Source organism: Drosophila hydei, unplaced genomic scaffold, assembly GCF_003285905.1.
Source record: "Drosophila hydei strain 15085-1641.00,03,60 unplaced genomic scaffold, DhydRS2 tig00000001-arrow-pilon, whole genome shotgun sequence".
Lineage (NCBI taxonomy): Eukaryota > Metazoa > Arthropoda > Insecta > Diptera > Drosophilidae > Drosophila > Drosophila hydei.
The window spans coordinates 9,437,916-9,458,954 of record NW_022045643.1 but is presented as its reverse complement, the minus strand read 5'-3'; the positions used below and the strand labels follow the sequence as shown (position 1 = coordinate 9,458,954).

The 21,039-nt window shown below is 35.7% G+C and overlaps 4 protein-coding genes across 6 annotated transcripts; 2 read left to right on the top strand and 2 right to left on the bottom strand.

Annotated features, from left to right (window-relative positions):
- Positions 1-4,438: 4,438 nt before the first annotated feature.
- LOC111597321 (transcription elongation factor 1 homolog) lies at positions 4,439-5,176 on the top strand. Of its 2 annotated transcripts, none has more exons than XM_023311953.2 (3): positions 4,439-4,539; positions 4,605-4,730; positions 4,782-5,176. In XM_023311953.2, exons 2-3 carry the CDS (start codon positions 4,615-4,617, stop codon positions 4,912-4,914), a joined length of 249 nt encoding a protein of 82 aa, XP_023167721.1. In that variant the 5' UTR covers positions 4,439-4,539; positions 4,605-4,614; the 3' UTR covers positions 4,915-5,176. The 2 variants fall into 2 exon arrangements, with proteins under 2 accessions (XP_023167721.1, XP_023167720.1); XM_023311952.2 differs by having other exon boundaries at positions 4,592-4,730.
- A 383-nt stretch (positions 5,177-5,559) lies between these two features.
- On the top strand, positions 5,560-6,006 carry LOC111597337 (U3 small nucleolar RNA-associated protein 25-like). The gene is made up of 2 exons (XM_023311981.1): positions 5,560-5,694; positions 5,759-6,006. The coding sequence occupies exons 1-2, from the start codon at positions 5,661-5,663 to the stop codon at positions 6,004-6,006; spliced, it is 282 nt and encodes a 93-aa protein (XP_023167749.1). The 5' UTR covers positions 5,560-5,660.
- A 480-nt stretch (positions 6,007-6,486) lies between these two features.
- LOC111597323 (calcium channel flower) lies at positions 6,487-13,230 on the bottom strand. 2 transcript variants are annotated; one of them, XM_023311955.2, is made up of 5 exons: positions 13,095-13,225; positions 12,707-12,827; positions 10,201-10,408; positions 10,026-10,133; positions 6,487-6,963 (listed from the first exon to the last, which is right to left on the bottom strand). In XM_023311955.2, exons 1-5 carry the CDS (start codon positions 13,095-13,097, stop codon positions 6,819-6,821), a joined length of 585 nt encoding a protein of 194 aa, XP_023167723.1. In that variant the 5' UTR covers positions 13,098-13,225; the 3' UTR covers positions 6,487-6,818. The 2 variants fall into 2 exon arrangements, with proteins under 2 accessions (XP_023167723.1, XP_023167724.1); XM_023311956.2 differs by lacking the exon at positions 6,487-6,963 and adding an exon at positions 8,901-9,708 and having other exon boundaries at positions 13,095-13,230.
- A 1,556-nt stretch (positions 13,231-14,786) lies between these two features.
- LOC111597369 (probable serine/threonine-protein kinase tsuA) lies at positions 14,787-21,013 on the bottom strand. Its single transcript, XM_023312024.2, has 5 exons — positions 20,683-21,013; positions 18,053-18,918; positions 17,767-17,985; positions 16,838-17,683; positions 14,787-16,780 (listed from the first exon to the last, which is right to left on the bottom strand). The coding sequence occupies exons 1-5, from the start codon at positions 20,864-20,866 to the stop codon at positions 16,160-16,162; spliced, it is 2,736 nt and encodes a 911-aa protein (XP_023167792.2). The 5' UTR covers positions 20,867-21,013; the 3' UTR covers positions 14,787-16,159.
- Between the last annotated feature and the right edge of the window lie 26 nt (positions 21,014-21,039).

Sequence of the window (21,039 nt, the reverse complement as noted above, 5' to 3'; positions counted from 1 at the left end):
CTCTAGAGCTAGGAAGGAAGAGCACAAATAAAAAAATAGCATATTGATGGTTTTAACATAGCTCAGAATAATTTAAACAATATTTTTAACAGTGTAAGTTAATTAAACAGCCAAAAAAACACTTAAAGCAAAGAAAAAAATTATATGAAAATATATAAATTAATTATAAAACTAGGTTATATGTATACAGCAATCAAAAAAAAAAAATATATATATATATATATACTAATAAAAATGCAACAATAAAGAAACAATGTTTAAGCAGATAAAGACAGAAATCCATAATAATAAAGATACAAAATTCTTCTTTGCACATAAAAGATAAATGTACTCGAACTTCTCTATAATCACGATCAACAAAGAGATGAAAAAAAGTATTCTCATCCATTTACACTCCTACTCCCACATACAATTTGACTGCTCAGGTCTTCTATTTAGCCAAAGATGCAGCATAACAACGATTACGATTATGTTATAAGGAAGATGTAGCCAACTATTCGGGCGAAAGGAGCGAGACAAAGGAAACCTACAAAACGTCATGATTATGGCAAATTTTCGGTGCTCTTTGTGGACAGTTAGCATTGCGCTTTTCACGAGCTATCTGGCCCGACATAAAAGGAAAGACGTCTCTATTCAATTGAATCACATTGTCCGGCATAGTCGAAATCATCGACTGCAAAATCTCAAATGTCATGGCAAAGAGGAGACTGCTCTTTTGTGACAGGGTACGGCAAGGGGACTGGACGGCGACTGCCCGTCGCTTTCTAAACTGTAGGCAAGTTTCACAAATTAGAGGCTGCCTGGCGTGCACCAAAAACTCGTAGCGTTCGCCAGGGGCGGTCCTGCTGACGAGATCTGTTGGCATTCAGGTCCGGCATGCGTTTTATCTGGCTAGCTGGCTGGCTGCCTGGCTGCCTGGCTAGTTTTATGGTTGACGCGAGCATCTTGCGATTTGACTTATCCGCTTTTGTCCTGCCGGCAGCTGCGTTTGATATTTGTCCTGCGACTTTGCCTCCTGATGTCTTGCTCACAGCCAGGCGGCTGACAGCTTCCCTGGTAGCATTTCAGTTGAAATAAAAATAAAAAGAGATGAGGATGAAACCTTTTGCGCAATGTTTGTTTGTCTTCGGTACGTTATTTCTATTTTCTTTGCTGTAGGTGGTTACTAATTGGGTTATTGTCAATATTTGATAAGATTAGTTTGTCCCAATTTGCAGCTGCCACCGTCAGCCATGCAGCTCCTACTTAGTAGCTGCTTGCCCCGCCCCTGGCACCTGCCCATTAGTATGCTCTGGCACTAACTCGAATTGAAAATTTATCGTTCCATAGAAGCGCCACAGCGCTTGTTATCCTTCCTGTGCCCAGACATTATTTAAATAGTTAAGCAGACAAACAAAATCCCAAGCCCAATCACAATGCATGGCGGCCACCTAGACACCCAGGACGGGGCGCCAGGAAGCCAGGCACCCAGCCGAGCCGGCTCCTCGACTGTCATAATTTAAATCGCGGCCACGCGTAAGCCCAGGCACAAAATATGGTAAACTATCGCCGAGCACTTTGTGGCCATAATTTTCCGGGAAAAACGCATGAAAATGAGCATTAGACCTACAACAAAAAAGAGGTTTCATCTATTTTAACGATTATGCAATACGAAATTCCCCTCTAGCGCAGTCTCTCTCTCATTCTCGCTCTCCCCCCCCCCCCCCCCCCCCCTCAATCGGCTGTGCTTTCTCCTTCGCATACGAAATCAGCCTTTTACCTGTTGATGATGTTATGGCACACGGGGCCTTGGGGCCTGCCGGAAGGTTGTGACAATGTTATACGCTAATTGAGCACAAAAACATTTTTGCCCTCAACGCGTTCAATGGCTTTATGGAAATATTATTACACTGTGCAACAAACTTGCGCTCAATATGAATGCGAATTGCTGTTAATACACATCTCGTGTTGTGAGGGTGAAAATATCAAGGTGTTAATTTGCATGAAGTGGCTTAAGCCAGATGATGCTATTTAATCTAAATGAAAAGATAATTATACGAAAACAATTTGTTTTAAATATGTATATAACGAAGCAACAGCTTGATGAGACTTAAAGCAAAATATAATTGAGTCAGTTTAATTAGAGAAGAGAAAAGATATTTAATTAATTCCCTCATAGTACTAAGAACCTTGTAGCAGAGTGCAATGCTCTGTGCCTTGGCACACGTGTCGCAATGACCAAGAAAATGAAAAACATATTAAATATTCCCTATATCTAGTTAGCTCCTAACATTTTTACCGGCTTATGACAGTTTTACGAGTCTGCACCCGCTGCCTGTTGGGCACGCTAGTTTGGTTTAAATGCCAGCAACAAAAAATTATAATTATGCATAATTTAATTTTATTCTAATATGCATTTTCCAAATAGCATTTTCCAGTTTCAGAATTCTTGGAAGGTGATCCACGACCGAAGCGGAAGCCGATGGCGACAGACGTCCCCTGCTCCAATCTCTGCAGACTGCAGCAGAGCGTTGTCTCTGTGTGTGTGCGTGTGTGTGGTTGTCATTTTACAAAAATTTATGCATTTTTCTCTTTTTAGTGGTAATTTGATTTTGATTTGGGAATTTTAATTAATAATCATGTTTGGGCGCCTTGGCGCAGTGCATTTTTGATGAAATATTGTTCAAGAGCGCAGCCCAGAGCTGGGGGCGAGGAGAACACGACATGAGCGTTGAATATAAAATCCCAATCGGGCCACAGAAATATTCAACATAATAATTTTATGGTATTTAAAACAACTAATTGGGCAGAAAGAACAACAATTGAATGTTTGAAAAGCTTTTGATTTTCCCCTCAGGTGTGGCCCGCTTATGAGATTGGGCATTGTTAATGGAGTTTTGATTTTATTTTCGATGCGGGTTTTATGAAGCTTATAATTATCAAAGAGCTGTTGAGCTTTATTACAGATAAGTAGGTGGACGAAATATAATAAAAGTGATGCTATAAAAATTAAAAGCCTCAACGGGTTATAATTATTAATTTTAATAGCTAACAAAATTCTAACAACGAATTTCCATTTAACTAAGGCTTAAAACAAAACAAAAAAAAAAAAAAAAAAGAGAAAGGAAAAGGAAAAGAAGTTTTGCATTACAGTAACATTATCTGCAGGAGTATGAAAAACTCAATTAAGATGCGCTCGAGAAGAGCTCTAAAGGAAGACAGAAGGCAGCAGGAAATTTGCGGAAAAAAAGATCAATTTTCTGCGAACAGAAGGAGCACACTTTAACAGGATAAGATGCATTTAAGCAAATGAACTCACAAAGAATACAAAAAGTAGCAAAAGAAAAAGAAGCAAGCAAGACACGTCGGCGGCGCATTGAAGTAGGCCAAACAAAAGGGCCGGCGAGCCACTTGGCCAGCGGCAAATGGTCAACTGGCCAAAGAACCACAAAAGGCAAACGGCCAAACGGCCAAACGGCCAACGGCAGCAGCTGGCTAAGATGCACTGCAGCAGATTAATAAAGATGAGGGGCACAAAAGAGGGCAACAAAGAGAGGCTGCGATTGATGAAATGCGGAAGTCTTAAGCTGAAAGCCAGGAAGCAGCCGCTCGATCGCAGCCGATGACGAAATTTTAAAACCATTTAGCAAATAATTTCGACTATTTTTTTTAGCGAGCCTTTAAAGCATTGCGAATGCAATAAATGTGCTGCACAGCGGCATGTCCTTAGTAGATGCATCCTGTTGTGCGCTGGAATATTCAATAGTATCCTGCTGCCAGTGTCAACTTTTTTTTTGGCAAACTATTCTGTGAGCACAGCTCACTTTCCGACTGTTGACACTTTCAGCTGTCCTGTGAAACACCACCCGCTGCCCTCGAATGTCCTGGTGCTAATATGTTAAACAGCAGGTTGCCTTTAAAGTCTGGCTGCGCATTGTGGCTGTTGAGTTGGGAAAGGCGCTTTAGCCAGAAAAAATCGGCATTCGCTTCGCTTCAAACACAACTGTGGGAAAGCCTATCTCTAAAGTCTACGTATTCAAACTCGAAACACTTGACCCACATGCAGTGATAACAACAGCGATCTCAACATATCTCTGTCCTTCAGCCAAATTACGCAGTCTGTAATCGATACTGTGATGAGATCAGTGAAGGATCATTTACAAACGATTTTACGCTACATTGAGTTATAAGACACAAACAATAGCATTAGATAAGAGCCAGCTGCCAGGAGCCTCAATTGATGTGGGCACAATCAATTGAGTTTTCTTGTGGTTTCGATATCAAACCACTTTGTAATAGAGGTAAACAAATGGGGCTCTCTTAGGGTAAGCCGGCAGATTTAAAAATTGTGAAGTAGACATCTAAACTGAAATAATAGAGTGCTTTGAAAATAATGTTTCATAGTTTATAAAAATAAATAAAAAAAAGAAACAAGCAATCCTTGATAATGCTGTCAATAAAAAATTCACAAAGTTCCCCTGCAGCTTGTTGGAACTTACCAAAAAATTTAGTTTACAGCTGAACGTTAAGCATTGTACAACGACTGCGCCTCCAAGTATTGTAAGTTTTTCCACATTTTTTACTTATTCAACGTAAAATCGAGTTTTCTCAGTTCTTCATATCAGAGAGCTAATTATGGGACGTCGTAAGTCGAAGCGCAAGCCGCCGCCGAAGCGTAAAAATATCCAAAGCCTGGAAAAGCAGTTCAATTGTCCTTTTTGTAATCACGAGCGCTCCTGCGATGTCATTTTGTAAGTACTTAGAAAAGTCATATTTTTGTATTTATCTATTATCTTAAACAGGGACAAATTGCGTAAGGTCGGCCGCATTATATGCCGTGTCTGCCAGGAATCCTATCAGACCCAAATCATATCGCTATCAGAGCCAGTCGATGTCTACAACGATTGGATTGATGCCTGCGAGGAGACCAATTAGCAATAACAACGGATACGACTAACAATACACATTTATATCACACATACAGCACACAGTGTTCTTTGTAATGATTCAAATTTATATTACCAAGGGCTTCAAATATTCGTTTCTACCCGAAAGTATGCACTTTCTTTTTTGTTGTTGTTGAATTGCCCGATATGCCTGTAACTATGCTTTAAAAAACCTATGTTTCTTTTAACTATTCTGCTAATACGATAGTAAGTTCAAAATAAAAATGTAACCAATACGCTTATCAAATCTAGACGCATAAAAACAAACATATTTGTTATATTTGTTTAATGGTAGTTCACTTGTAATAAGGAAATCTGTTAAAAAAAATATATATATATTGATATTTTGTCTAAGTACAAGATTTATACAATTTTTATATAAGTAGACAATAAATGTTCTGTTAAAAAATGCTTTCTAAAACTTTCGTTTTGATAAATATTTTAAAATTTACTTTCTAATTAACTTAAAATATGAGCATATGTACATTATTAAGAAATGACTTAAGTTAATTGTTTAATCTTATTTAGCATTGATGCCAATCACTTTGAATTAAAGTAGTCCGTGAAATGCTTAACCTAATAATTCTGACATAAATTTAGATAAAAACATTATTTGAACAGTTGTTGAGCAACTCGAAATTTGTGATAAAAAGCATTTGCCAAAACTCGACTATAAAAGGGGCAGACGACGCTACAGTCAGCATAGAAACTAACTAACAAATTAACTTTATCAACATGATTTCCAACAAATTTCTGATCATGAGCCTTGGTAAGTATATCGTAGTGCTTGGCTTATAGAGCAGTCTTGATTACGTTCCCTATTTAATTTCTAGCTCTATTCGCTTTGATCCTGGCTGCTTCTGCCCAAGATAGCGGCGAAAAGATCGCTGATCGTCGATTCCGCTGGGTTGGATCCAACGAGCAGGAGCAGGAGGATGACGTAGATGAGGAAGTCAAGGAGGAGGAAGAAGTTGAAGAGGAAGAAGAGCCAGTGGAAGATGCAGACAGTCTTGAAGAAGATAAAGAAGAAGAATCTGCGGAAGAGCAACTCGACAGCGAAGACTCAGAGGCAGATGCCTAAATGAAAATACAAAACAAATTTTCAATTAATTTTCCATTTACTGTTAGACCTATTTAAATATTGTTTAACTTTGCTATTTTTTTAAAATGTATTGATTATCAAACAACAATTAAAAGTGAATCACAAAAATCCAAACATTTGTATAATTAATTTTATTTAACATAATTTAAAGTATGCATAATTCAATTTTTAATATGGTTTACAAACATTTAATTATTTATATTTGTATTTACTTGTATTATGCATTTAAATATATAGTATGTATATTTAAACTATGACTAAACATAAATTTCATACAATTATGCCATCGCTCAATAATTTAATTGAAATATGGTAAAATATATTTTACTTTTACTACATTTTAAATAAGTGATTTTTGTTTTGTTTCTTTTTTTAAACCAAAAATTGGAATTGGAATGATACACAGGCAACAAATTTTAATTGTTAAACAGAAAATGCCAAAGCATATTTGAACAAAAAAAGTATATATATCTTTTATCAATTATTAGACGGTTTATTTAAAGAGGTTCCTTGAGGTTTCCATTATTCTGCTGACTTTCATATAAACTTTTTATTCAGCGCAATACCAATAGAGATCCATTATGATTGACTCAGGTTTGGAAATTTATCGCCGACATTTAATTGAACAAGTTAATTAGATTTTATGCTGCCTATTTAATTTAACTCTTCATTGATGTAGTTGTAGTTTGCCTTAATGCGTTGCGTTGCGTTGCGTTTTGAGTCTTGTTTTCTCACCGCACACCCCAGCCACAATTCAAGTGTTCCGACTGACGACGACGGCGTAGACGCCATCACACATTGCTGTCCGTGCCCACGGCACCGGTGAAGGAGAATGGCTGCGCATTATTCACAATGCCCGCCCGATCGTTGGTCGTGGCCGCCGCATTGCCTCCAAATGTCTGTCCTGCCACGGCACGCATATCGGCAGCGGAGGCTCTGCGATAAGTGAGGAAAGACAAAAATTAGACTAGTATTGAAACAAAATGTTATAGTATGAATAGCTCGCTAAAACTTAATACAACATATTACTGTAGAATACGAATAAAAGTTTATGTTAGATTAATAGAAAGCTAATGGGAATGTGTTTCGAACGTAGGACTCGTGCGTTGCAACTAACTATATTGGTTAAGGGTCACAAGTGTTGACTCTGGTCGACTAGGAAACACCCTGTAACCAGATTTCTTACCGTATCTGTTGTGTACCAACTTCTCTACTAGTCACGCATTTACATAATTAAACATTTAGTCACAACTTTAGTCAACATTAAAGAAATTACTTTATAACAAGATCTTTAGTAGATTACCTATAGATTTAAGATTAAAAGTAAATTATTAAGAGCAGAGAAAGAGATTGTATGGAATTAAAGGATTCTTCTTTTCCAATTAGCTCATTTACGTGGATTTAAAAAGATATTCTACCAAAGAGTAAAGCTTACATGATTTAATTTGACTTTTGTGAACGTAGAGTATATATAGTGCATAACAGACTTGGTAATAGTTAAGTTACAAGAAGTATATAAACACAGAAACAACAAAAATCCCTAAGACTTGCTTGGAATCGAGATAAGAAGCCATTAAACAAAAATACTAAATACATAAGCGAAATAACAAAAGAAATACGTTCTAAAAAACAAAAACAAGTTCGAAATATTTTACAATAATGTTTTCAGCAGTCTATATCAGAACTATATTAATACATGATTCTATTATTTGTAAATATAGAAAAGTCCATGCAAGCTGCTAAACAAAATAATAGTATAACAACAATCTAATATCTAATATAAACGTAACAGAAAGGTCGCATAGGGATATGGAATAGGATAAACCAAATCGTATATATTAGCACCTTTATATTTACATGCTAATTGAAAGCAACATAGTGCAATTGGATAGAACAATTGGTTCAATTTGACTACAGAAAGGAAATTTGGACTAATAATTCGTGCTAAGTAAAAATCAATTGCCTTGACATTAGCGTACTTCTTGCTGTTGTTGTTGAAGTTTATGTAGTTCATTTGCTGCAGGCTGCAATTGGCATTATTAACTGGGACTGTGTTCTGTGGCAGTTTGGCATGTTCAATTCATTAGCATAATATTTCATAATATTTATTTCAGTTAACTTGTTAACATAATATTTGACTTGAATGATTTTTAGTGTTTCGTTCGTTAGGCATACATAATTATTTAACTAATTTCAACTATATATAATGTATATTAAGCTAGGACGTTGTTCAGGCTGATTACGAGAAATCGATTTTTGTAACAAGTAACCAGAGAGAATGCATTTATATAGAGAAAGCCACACTGGATGCCAATATGGATCCATTAGGATGCTGCAACTTTTTTGCGAGTATTATTATGTTTTAAATTAAATATGTATGTATAAGATTAAAATAACAAGTGAGAAGAGTGCTTACAGCAGTATATATATAAATTAAATATGATAATTTTCTTTAACAAATAATATGAACGTTATTTGACAGACTTCTGTCTGGAAATACAAAAGGCACCAGCCCAAAATAAATATGTAAAGAAAATAAATCTAAAATAAATAAATGTAATTCTGAGCAAACGAAAGGCTATAGCCGAATATACAGTATAATATTAAATTTCACAATATTCTTTACAAAATAATTACATTTCATATGCCAAGTTTTAATTTATTGATATTCTTGATTTATGCATGTCTCACGTTAAATTACAGCTGCTAATGCAAGCAAACAATTTTCATGAACAATTCTGGTATATGTTTCTAATTTGATTAAATAAATCAAAAATATTTCTTTATCTCAATTAACATTTTAACATTTACATTTGTTTACATGTCTCATGTTCAAGCAACGCATATCAATGCTCTCTTCAATGTTCTCTGAGTTTTTTATATTGCTCTACGATTCTTGACATCGTCTTTCTTATGTTGCAGGTAATTTGTTCTATAGCCGTGTGGAAGCTGTTTAGCGTGTCGTTTATTATCAATATGAGTTTTCATTAAAAATAAATTGTACATGTTAGTAATATATATATTATATATTTGCATATTTAACTGTATTTATTTTTCGAAAAACGCCACAGGACATTTCAAACTGGAGAAATGCAACTACATGCACAGGACGAACAATGACCAAGAAAATAGAGAAAATGCATTTGCGCAACATTTTATCAACATTTCTTTTTTGTTTTGCTTGTTTTTAGTAACAACAATTACGAAAAGTTTCTTTCTTTTTCAATTGGTGGGGTGTTTTTGTAATTCTGTATTCTGTGTTCAATATTGTGAGACTACAATATGATCTCTGCGCGGCACTATGCTGTATTCATTGTTTATATATATATACATATATGCATATGTATATATATTTATATATACTTTTAATTGGAACGAACACTAAAAACTATGCGTCGTAAAATATTTGTTACTCATTATATTTCATTATGATATTTCCTTGTCTAACTGTGTGATGTGTATTGGGCGTGTGTGTGTTTGTAATTGGTTTGTTTATGCTTTAACGTTCATTTTTTGGCAGTTTATGCATTTTGCTAGAGCATTTATGTTGGACGCCAAACATCGGGATCTTCCATGAGTGTGATATGCTGATCGCCGCCCATTTGCATTTGTCCGCCCGTCTGGCTGCCGGACATTTGTGTGGGCGATGTGGCCGCAGCGGCCATGTCCTCGCGCGAAGCTCTTTTGTTATTTATTTATTATTGTATTAGACAACAGATGTTGTTTATTTTTATGTTAAATTTCATTAGTTGTAAATGTAAGCGTAATCACAGCGCAAGCAGTTCAAGGAATAGAGAGAACATTATTTGGATTAGCTTTTTGTGCCTTCTGTGTATTAGTTCTCTGCTCCATTTCACACTAATCGCTAACTAGCCAACTGACTGGATGGATGTATGGACCATATATATATATATATATATATATATATATATATATATATATATACATATGTATGCATATATATATATATTCGGCCATGACTTCCAAGCAATACTCACTTTTTGCCTAACGCCATCATGCCGTAAACAACGCCGGTGGCAAAGACCATGCCGCTGCCAAAGACACTCGCAGGCCCAAAGCACAAAAATATTGGCGGCACTGCTATGCTGCAAAAATAAGCACAAAAACAATTAATAACAGTTTCAATAAATTGATATAGCATTTGCTACTCACGCGCAGTATAGGCCCGCCCGAAAGAACAAGGGCTTGGCATCCATCATTTGCGATATATCATTGACTTTCTCAATGCAGATAAAACAAAACGGCGCTTCCAACGCCAATAGCACAAAGCCTGCAAGTATTTGTATAATGCCCGCGACGAGGCATGTCACGCTGAGTCCAATGATTGACAAAACGTTCCACAGACCAAAGAGTATGGCAACTGGCATAAAAGAGAGGGAGAATATATAATATAGATAGAGATTCGATGTGGCCTAAAATACAAAAGATATACAATTTGGCAAGGTTGCATTGCGCTTTTATCAATATACTATAAAAGCAATATCTGCTACGGCAGTAAGGATTTGGGGATTATGCTAAATTATATTATATTATATATAAATTATATTTTGCAATGTATGTGAAACGCTATTATCAATACACAACACAAGTGAATGTTAAGCATCTGCTAGTAAGTTCTAAACATGCATGTTATCTACTTAAATGGGATTCATGCCACATTTCCTGCCAGATAGTTTATCATAAGCTTTTGTACACATTAGATACATTAGTTAACAAAGTCATTTAGCAGATAACTTAAATAAAAAGGGCGTTTCGAGCCACGCAACATACAAATTAAATAAACGAAGGCATTAAACAGAATTATCTAGCTCATGGTATTTTTTAAAGCAGATCTATTCAAGAATTCAATAACGCCTCCAACATTTGGCCTCATTATCTACGCTGCAAATAATATAATATATATATAGTATAACAATTCTAGTGTAATCTAATCAACAGAGCTGACTCATACAACTAAGCTTTTATTTCTATAAATTTACTATAAAAAATAGAATAAAAACAACAACAGCCCAGAGAGCGTGACAAAACAAGCGAAAACACTTGTTCAAATTGGAGCAGTTGTCGGTTCAGCATCTGGTAAATGAATAGAGAATAAACGTCAGAGTTGTCCGTTGTCTGAGCTCTATAAACTGATGAAATATATATGGAAAAGTCCAATTAATGCCGTAGCCTGTTTAATTTAGCTGTAGCAAAATGTATATCCAAATCAAATACGCAATTTAAATATGTTATCAACTGTTTACCAAGCAACAAAAATTATCTTGGACGCAAGCGATAACACAACTTGGGGCCTAGGTAAACAAATATCTGAATGTGTTAATTGAGCAAAATTTTCATTGAACAGGCAAGTCTAGATTCAAGAGTATCTGATAGTTAACTATCCTAATATCTTCAGAAACTGAAACTGAAACTGAACCAGTTTCTTTTGTAAGCTAATCTGAATTTTGAGGTTATTGCGGTACGCGGACTTTGCAAAACTCCTCAAGTACTTCGGCGCTGTGCTCTGTGAAGCGGCATTTAATTATAGTTTTATAAGTATTAATTATAAAAAGAACAGTTTTTGTTTGTTTTGGTTTTGTAACAAACCGGTTGCGAGAAGCCGCAAGAGTGAATTCTCTTCATCTAATCTGAGTTGAGGCAGACAGTCTGCTTCCCTCGGAAATTATAGCTATAATATATTTTATATTAATAGGCAAATACTAGCAACTGTCTCCATTCATTTTTCGATCATTCCCCTTTTTGTTTATTTTTTTTATTCATTTACTATTGATTGCTTATGTGGATTTGCTCATTACGAAACATTTGGCACATGATTCAGCAACCAGCTGACTATCAAATGGTAATAAAAAAAAAACCTAGCTCTATTTGTAACTAATAATAGTTTTCAGAGGCAGGATGTCATTGAACTTCACGCGGTTTTCTTTGAGTGCGTGCGCAATGAAAATGTTTGCATGTGGCTTGCTGAAAATCGCGTTAAGTTGCGGGGAAAAAGCCATCAGGCAGTGGGGTTCAATGTCATAGCAACTGAGGAAACGTAGAACAATGGATATATACATATACATTTATAAATATATATACATTATGCAAAACAACAGAAAACAAAGAGACATTCAGAGAGAAAGGGAGAGAGAGAGAGAGAGAGAGTAACACAAAGAGAACCTCAATTCTATTGCTGATAAAAAATAACATTAGCCATGCAAAATTGATGGCATTTAATGACTAAATTGAACAGCATGAAAGAAAATGGAAAATGCACATATTGCACAAACTTGACATAGAAATATATATATACATATACATAATATATATATACGGATATAGGGCTCTGCCAGACGTGTGCAGCATACACACCCAAACACGGGCAAACATTTCTGTATCCTTTGTAGCAGTTTCTTATTGTTGTGGTTCTTCCTTTTGCTTTTATCAATGTCAGGTCGAAGAGCGAGCGAGCGAGCAAACGAGTGTGCGTGCTGTGAGTATTGTGGGTGGATTACACACACACTCATACATACACATAAACATATAGAGCCACGCATGGTACACAAATAGATAAGCTGTGTTACAACAAAATGTGTTACATGCTAAACATAAAAATCGATGCTAATATCCACATAAACTGAAATTGTGATTATTGGTGTTGTTATTGTCAGTTACTTACAGAATCCAGAAACAATGCCCAACAGCCGTGAACCATATTTGAGATACCAAGGTGCTTCTGGAGCGCCAACTTGCTCTTGATTTGGCCGAGCTAGCAGTTCGGCTAATTTTCCCGTAAACGACTGGACGGAAAGAAGACAATGACAATAAACTTATGTATTATTTTATAATGGAAAAATCGAAGCACAACCGCAATATATAGTATATATATATATATATATGCATTAGCCATGCAATTTGTGACGCGGCCGCTTAAGATTATACACACACAAACACACGATTAACATGAACAATTCACGTCACCAAAAACTTTGTGCCGCGTTCTAGTTTAATTTCATTGAGTTTTTGATTCAAGATCTTATGCAGTCAGTGCTTGCCGAAGTACGTACCATTTCGTTAGGCAACTATTTGAACTTAAACTCTATTATTATAGCACAAATGAAACAATTTTATGCACTTTACACTGACGAAAAACGCAGAAGAGAAAGATATGCAGAATAATAACGATAGCACTAAGCAATCGGTTTGGCGTTGCCACACAGGTGTCGTTTACAGAACATAAGCTTTGTTAACAGAAGTACTCCGCATATTAACAGAGATACTCCTCCTTCTGACTGTTGGTGTTTAAAATTTATTTATCTCGCTAGAACATCATATCATTTCTTCCATTAGTTGCATTATAAAGTAGAATCATAGCTGAAATAAATGTTAAGGTTTTTAGTTAAATAAAACACAATTTTCATCGGTTTCTCGGAAGTACAAAATAAAAATGTAATACAGATTTTATTGCCTGAATTTCGAATATATATTGCCATTGTTGGTTGCACACGAAAAACAATATAGGATATTATGGACTATTTTTTACGAGTAATTTGTTGATGCTTAATCGAATGAAATGGGCGTTAATTTTTCGTTTCGTTTGGTTCGGTTTAAGATCAAAAGTCGACAAATTGCCATATTTTGATATTTACGTTTTGTTGTTGTTGTTGTTGGACGTTTTACAGTTCAAACTGCTGAAATGCATAGCAAAGGTTACTTATTTACCGTTTTCGTTGAATACTTGGGCGGTAACGTTTAAAACTGATTTTAGTCTACGGCAAGTAGTGTGAAGAATGTAGTAGAGAATGGCAATTATGCTTGATTTAAAGTATTTTTTTTTATGTTATACTAGGAGTATTGTCGACGAAAGAGCTGTCGAAATCGTTCGCCCAAGTATTTTAGGATTGTTTTGCTTAACTATAAACTTAAATGTGTTGTCGACTTATGTTCTTTAGGGATTTATCTGTTCGTCCAGCAGCCCGTTTACTAAAGTTAATTATTTGCTATGTCTATTGATTTGTGAAACATAAACTATGTGTACATGTAGGTTGGTATACTCGCAGTATTGTATAAGCATTTGCTTTTTCATGTTGCACATTACGGAAATTAAGTGATTATGTTTTCGTCTTCATTTAAAATTTTAGTTACAATTTTGAATTTGAATTTAATTTAATGTCTTTTTTTTTTAATTTCAATTATTACTATTTCGCACTGAAAGAAATTTGAATTTGAACATGGTTATTGTTGCTATTGTTTGATATTTGATATTAATTGCAATTTGTTGTAGTTTGTTGATTTTGAATGGTTTGTATTCTTTTTGCTTTTGTTTTTGTTTTGTTTGCGCAAAACAAATGCACATTGAAATTGTTACAAATATTAACGAAAAGAAAAGAACATAAGAAAATTATTTAGTTATTGACAATTTCATTGAACATTTGTTAAACGCCTCGAACAGTTTCGTGTTGTTGCTGTTCTTTTGAAGAAATGAAATAAGAAATAAAAATAAAATTTGAAGAAAATTAAAAGAAAATAAAATTTTGTTTTAAAACATACAAAATTAATATGGCTTTTCAAAAAGCTTTAAAAGTCAATTGTAAAAAGTTAAAGCGAAATCGTTTAAAGGACAGTTTTCAAGGCCAGTTTGTGGGCAGCATTGCGTAAAACGATTTCAAAGATAATGTTTCAGCTTCAAATGTTTTAAACTAATTTGTTAAATTCGTTAAATTTATCAAGAGTTGTCACAAGGTTTCAAAAGTTGTGTCTTATATAATTTTTGTTTTGTTTTTATTTTTTTGTTGTTGGATATGCCTACCTGATATTGCCCCCAAATCAGTTTTGGGATTTCTATCCCCTCTCTCTTTCACTCTTGCTAACTCACTAATATTAGTTTTAGGTGTATATATATATACAGATATATATATGTGTGTGTGTTTATGTGTGTTTGTATGTCTGTGTGTTTGTGTTGGGGCAATGGACAAGGTTTTTTCGACCGTAGCATAATTTTGAATATTAAAATTTGTTGCTTATAAAACACTTGTTCGGTACGTCGTTTTTGTATGTATTTATGCGTATGTACTTGTATGTTATGTAATAGTAGTTGTAGTAGTCGTAGTAGCTAGCCGTTTTGTTAAGATCACAATTGTGCTAAGAAATACTATATCACAATTAAATATTTACACTCATTATTATATGTACTTATGCTCATCGCATTACATCTTAGGTGGTGGTAATTGGGGCGGGGCAGTAAAAACGACCCAGAAAGTCATGCAAATTGTTGCATATTAGTTGTTTGCCTCTTTGCCACGTATCTTGATGTTGTTCTTCATGTTGTTGTTTATGTTTTTGTATAAAAGGTTCAATGCGCTTAGATGCAAGGAACGAATTGTACTTAATAAAAGAATAGAAAACAAAAAACTTATATTGCAGAACGTTGGGCATTTAAAGCTATGCTTTCTCTTCTTTCCTATCTTTGTTTTCTTTACTTTTTCTCTCTCTCTCCTGCTTCACTTAACTCTTTTTACTTTACTGTCTAAAAAATACACGCACACGGCTTAGGCTGGAACTCTAATTAGAAGGATGTTTGCTTTGCTCACTTTATCGCTTACAAGAAATAAAAACCAATCTAATAACATAATTATTTGTTGTAGAATTATATCGTATTATAATTAAAAAGTGTTTGCTGCGTTCTAATTGCACAACTCTTCATTCCTAGCTCTTCTTCGCTTTGCTTTGCTTTGCTTTTATATAATATATATATAAAAATTTTGCCTGACAATTTTTACAAAATGACGTGTGCTGGAACGGAAGACTCACGTTTAACATTTTTCTTTGTTTTTTTTTTAGATTTTTGGTATGAAAATGTGTTTACGTAATACAAAATTTTATACAATCCTTGTTTGCTTGCTATATACAAATGAATGTTTAAAAGATTGTTTTGTTTTTTGTTGTTGAAAAATGCATCTATCGAAAAGTCCAGAAGACTTTTTTTGAGAGATCCATGGGAAACACCTAAAACTTAATATGTGTAACGATTATTGTTCTTCTTTTTTGTGAATGCTGCGTACAAACTGGCCTTGTGACTTAGAAATGCAAGAAGTATGAGAATTTTAGAAGGAAAAATGTCGTTCAAATTGACTTAGCAAAATACATTTGCTATGAAATTTTTGGTGAATGAGAAATTCGTCCACGAATTGAAATTGGGCGTAAAATTTAAAGGCCCCTGTTGCTGCTGCTGCTGTTGGTGTTGCTGCTGCAGTTGTAGTTGCTGCTGCGCCTGCTGCGATTGGGGGCGCTTCAAAATTCGCAAATTGGTTCCCGATGCCATGCGTTGCAACTTATGCATTGTCTGAGCATCGGGCGTTGTGCTGCTGTTGCTGCTAGTTGCTCCAGCAACTGTTGTTATAGGCGAATTTAATGAAACCGAAGCGGGACGTGGACGTTGTAGCGGCTGTTGTTGCTGCTGTTGCTCCGGTTTGGATGTCTTTTGCGCTGCAGCTGCTGCTGTTAACATGGCAATTAACTCCATGCCAGTTGTTGGTGTCGTTTGCTGTTGCAGCTGCTGTTGTTGTTGTTGGGTGTTGTTTTTGTTCAAAATGCTTTTAACTACAAGCTGCTGTGGTTGCTGTTGTTGATTGCTTTGCTTATCACTTTGAGATTTGGCGCGCGAACGTTGCTGCTGTTGCTGCTGCTTTTGTGCCTTAGCCGCCTTCTGTTGTTGCTGCTTTTCCTTGCGTATCAAATCAAAGGAGCTGACAATCTGCAATTGCTTCTGTTTAGCTTTGAGTGCACTAACTGCAATCTTAGCATTGCTTACCTTCTCATTGCTTGCCGGCTGTTGGGCATCATTTTGGCTTTGGCTATGAAACAGTTGCCGTTTGCTTGTCGCTGTTGCAACTGTAGTTGTCACTGCTGCTGCAGTTGTTGTTGCTGCTGCATTTGCTGTCACTGGCGTTGTTGTTGCTGTTGTTGGTGTATTGCTGCCTGCAGCCACATTTAGTTGCTTATTGTTATTATTGATGTTGTTATTGTTGCTGTTGTTGCAATTACCGTTACTATTGTTGTTACTATTACGCTTGATATTGCTATGGTACATGTTGTTGCTGGCAGTGATACCGCCACTACCCCCTACACCAACACATCCACCTACGGCCACCTTGCCATTGAGATTATTTAGCTTTACACCATCCAAATCGCCCATCGATTTGTGCCGCTGACGCTTCGACGAACTGCGTTGCTGTTCCTTTTTGTCAATGATGCCATTTGCCAGCATTGTTGGGGATGCGGAAGTTCCACCATTCAAGATGGCCTTGGGACTCTGCTGTCCCGAGCATTTGCGACGGCGAGTTGAAGGCTCAATGCCGGATCGACAATCGTTCACCCACTTCTTCAAGCGCTTCACAAACGGCATGATCATAAAGAAGGAATTGGAATTTTTACCCAGTTTGGCTTTCGATATGGCATCGTTCTTATTGACCGGCAATGCATCAATGCGAAACCAATCACAACACTTAATCTCATTGCGCGTGCGCGGCGCAAACTTCGTATCGAACGGTATATTGCGCACTATATACAATCGTGTAAATTGATAGTTGATAAAAGCCTCAATATAATCATCAGCGTCTATTTTGTCCGTTATATCAAAGCCTGTCTCCTCATATACCTAAGCCAATGCAAAGCAAATATTATTTAAAAGAACTTTTGAAATCAATAGCATTTGCATTTGCATTTGCATTTCTTACTCACCTCTCTAGTGGCGCAGTGTTCGGGATTCTCGTACTCGTTGATTTTGCCCTTGGGAAAACCCCAAGAGTTTCGAGCAAAATATGATTGCACCAACAGACAATAATTATAGTCCTCTGACACAAGGATGGCGCCATATGTTGGCACAGATAATTTATATTTTTTCCAATCATCCAATATCTGATTCACAGTGTCAAAATGCTTATTCAGAAAGGGAATGTGCTGCATAATATATAATACAATACATTATATTAGTATACGGATTATTACATTCGTTCTGTTCTCTCACCTGAAAGAGTTGCATGGCAAACTGTTTGATGCCCACCACGGGCAGCTTTCGTTGTTGCTGTTGTTGTTGTGGTGGCGTTTGGTCTGAATCCTCGGGCGTACAGAAAAAGTCCAGATAGAACCAATGTGCCAGCTCGATTTGGAAGCAAATGCGTATTAAATTATTTAGCTCCATGTCCGGTACATTTATGATAAATCGACTGGCCAGATCGTCGAGTATATCGGACGGAATTTTCGATTTCTCTGGCAATTTATTGCTGGACGATTTTAATGCTGCTGATGTTGTTACCGCTGCTTTGGCTGTGGCTGTAGTTGCCGTCGGATCCTCCGTGGAGGAACAGGAGCTGCCATAGCTATTGGCCGTAGAGGAGTTGGTTGATGTGCTTGAGTTAGTCGATGATATGGATGAATTGAGTCGTTGATTTTGTGCGCTATGCCCATGTTGCTGTTGTTGTAATTGCTGTTGTTGCTTCTGCTGTGACGACTTCCTCTCGATCGCAATTGGCGCACTGATTCCCGTCGAAGAGGTGATAGCAACAGTTGCTGTTGTTTCAAATACCGCGCCCGTTTTTAGCAATTGCGTTAAAATGTCAGTCTCAGCTTCGTTATCAGAGTGTCGTCGTTGTTGCTGTTGTTGGTGTTTCTGCTGCTGCTGCTGTTGTTGTTGTTTAATGGCTGCCGTCGTTGTCTTTGTGACTGCTGACACTTGCTGATAAGCGTTGCCAGAAGCATTGGCATTGCTATTGCTATTGTTGTTGTTGTTGTTGTTGTTGTTGTTGATGTTGTTGTTGTTGATGTTGTTGTTAATATTGTTGATATTTAGCACCTTTTGGAGCGTCAGCGATGTGATGAACGCCAAGTTATTGACTTTAATCAAATCACAAAACATAAAGTTATAATAAATAGAATATAAAAATATATAAAGCTTAAAAACTATTCCAGTTTAGTAGCTTGCATAACTATTATTTGTTATCATTGCTCATGTTGTTGGTGAATAAATATTATATTCACTATTTGAGTGACAAAATTCACAAGGCTCTATACACATATACAAGGTAAATATTTAAATAAATTAATTCAAATTGTCGCAATAAAACGACATTGAAACTGATTTCCACATATAAGCGAATAAGAATGCCACCAAATTATATATATATATATATATATATATATATATATATATATATATATATATATATATATTTATCACTATTATATACAGGTTGAACTTCACTGCAATGAAATGTCATGTAATTTAAGGCAAAAGTTTAGTAAATATGGTAACATTTGTATATATCAATTGATTCAGCTTTTGTATGGACTTAGTTTCACAACTCTTTGCTGGGCAGTGTGAAACTGATCGAAAAAAAAAACAATTAATTATGTCTTTTAAACGGAAACTGTTTGATATAAGAAACCTGACATATTTAGTTACCGGAAATAATATCTAAAGATATGATCAAAACATTGGGAAAGAAAATAAATATCGAAATATACACTTAAAGGTATCGATGCCAGAGCAACTTTAAAGATATCAAACAGATATACAAATACATATATGAGAACTAACGGCAATAGTTTGTAAAATAAATACAGTATAACTTTCCTAATTCGGAAACTCGCTTGGCCGACCATTCGCTGCGATGTCAAGTATATAATACTATTTAATATGTCCATGCTAGGCACTATATACTGTATACTGTAAGAGACAACCCTATACAAATATAAGCCAAATTCTGTTCGATTTGAAAACGAACTGTAAATGCTTATAAAATTACCAACACAAATTAGTTATCGATTAAATGAATCCCTTTCATTATCTTAGTTAATTACTTTAGCCCAAAATGTTTTAGTCGACCTTCAGGTGTTTCTTTGCTGCCTTTTCGTCTGCTCTATCAGTTTTCAAATATATTCAAGCAAAGATCACCTTGAAAATAATGCTGAATAATCATTACTACTCTGTGTGTGTGTGTGTGCGAGTGTGTGTACACATAATGATCACAGCTGGGCCAATGATCTACAAATTGCGCAACAACAATTACAAACACTATTTTGTTACTAATCGTATGGCCTCTACGAACGAATACTAATTGGGAATGGGCGCAGTTCAGCGACCTGCCTTCAAGTGTTGCAAGCGATTGCGCTGCACCGCGCTGCGCTGCAACTGCACGCGTGGAAAACTACTGAGACTAGCAGATAAAAATACCTATGTACAGTATAGCCAACTTGGTACGAACATGCGTTGTGTCGTCAACTACGATGCAATCTTCAAATATGGAAATTAAGTACTTTAATAATATTCAATAAATTAACATTAATATTTATACATTAAAAAAAATGGTTTTTATAGTTTTCTTTATTTTTAACAGACTGTAGAGATAACATTTTTAGACTGAGCAAAAATAATTAGTTGTCCGAATAAGTGAACATGCGAGTTTTCGAATTAGGCAGTCTATACTGTACTGCTAAGCTTGATGTAGAGATAAGGCTATCGCTCTGTCTTTGTCACTCTGCATTTTTTTCAAGTGCTGCTATCGTAAAACTAATGTAATATTCATTTTTATTTTTATTTTTTTTTTGTAATTATTATTTAATTTTATATTATTTTGTATGGCTTGCTTTATCATTTACCGTTATCATTTTGATGGGCTCGGCTTTCGGTGTTTAATTTGTTGCCTGCTGTTGTTGTTGTTGTTGCCAAAACTGCGGTGGCGGAGCGCCTCTGTCGCTGCCTATGCTGTGACGTCGACGTTGTTGCAGTGGCAGCAGCGGCTGTTGCGACGACGGCGGTATTATATATTGGGGCAATTTCCATAATATTTTGTATATTTCTTTTTGTAATACACTTTTCTTTATAACTTTTTAATTTTTTTATTACAGTAATGTTTAATTTGATTTGTGATTTTATTTTTCTTATTTTTTTGACGCTTATTTTACGTTCAGTCTTCGTCGTTCTTATGTCGATTTTTGTCACGTATCTTTACAATA

Bases quoted from the DNA above. Each gene is read 5' to 3' on its own strand.
- LOC111597321 (XM_023311953.2), top strand. From the start codon at position 4,615: ATGGGACGTCGTAAGTCGAAGCGCAAGCCGCCGCCGAAGCGTAAAAAT. The intron at 4,731-4,781 runs GTAAGTACTTAG...TATCTTAAACAG, and splicing joins CGCTCCTGCGATGTCATTTT to GGACAAATTGCGTAAGGTCG.
- LOC111597337 (XM_023311981.1), top strand. From the start codon at position 5,661: ATGATTTCCAACAAATTTCTGATCATGAGCCTTG. The intron at 5,695-5,758 runs GTAAGTATATCG...TTTAATTTCTAG, and splicing joins ATTTCTGATCATGAGCCTTG to CTCTATTCGCTTTGATCCTG.
- LOC111597323 (XM_023311955.2), bottom strand. The intron at 10,409-12,706 runs GTAAGTAACTGA...CTTTTATGCCAG, and splicing joins GGGCATTGTTTCTGGATTCT to TTGCCATACTCTTTGGTCTG. The intron at 6,964-10,025 runs GTGAGTATTGCT...CACTTATCGCAG, and splicing joins ATGATGGCGTTAGGCAAAAA to AGCCTCCGCTGCCGATATGC.
- LOC111597369 (XM_023312024.2), bottom strand. From the start codon at position 20,866: ATGGAAATTGCCCCAATATATAATACCGCCGTCGTCGCAACAGCCGCT. The intron at 17,986-18,052 runs GTGAGAGAACAG...TATATTATGCAG, and splicing joins TTGCCATGCAACTCTTTCAG to CACATTCCCTTTCTGAATAA. The intron at 16,781-16,837 runs GTAAGCAATGCT...AAGCAATTGCAG, and splicing joins AGCCGGCAAGCAATGAGAAG to ATTGTCAGCTCCTTTGATTT.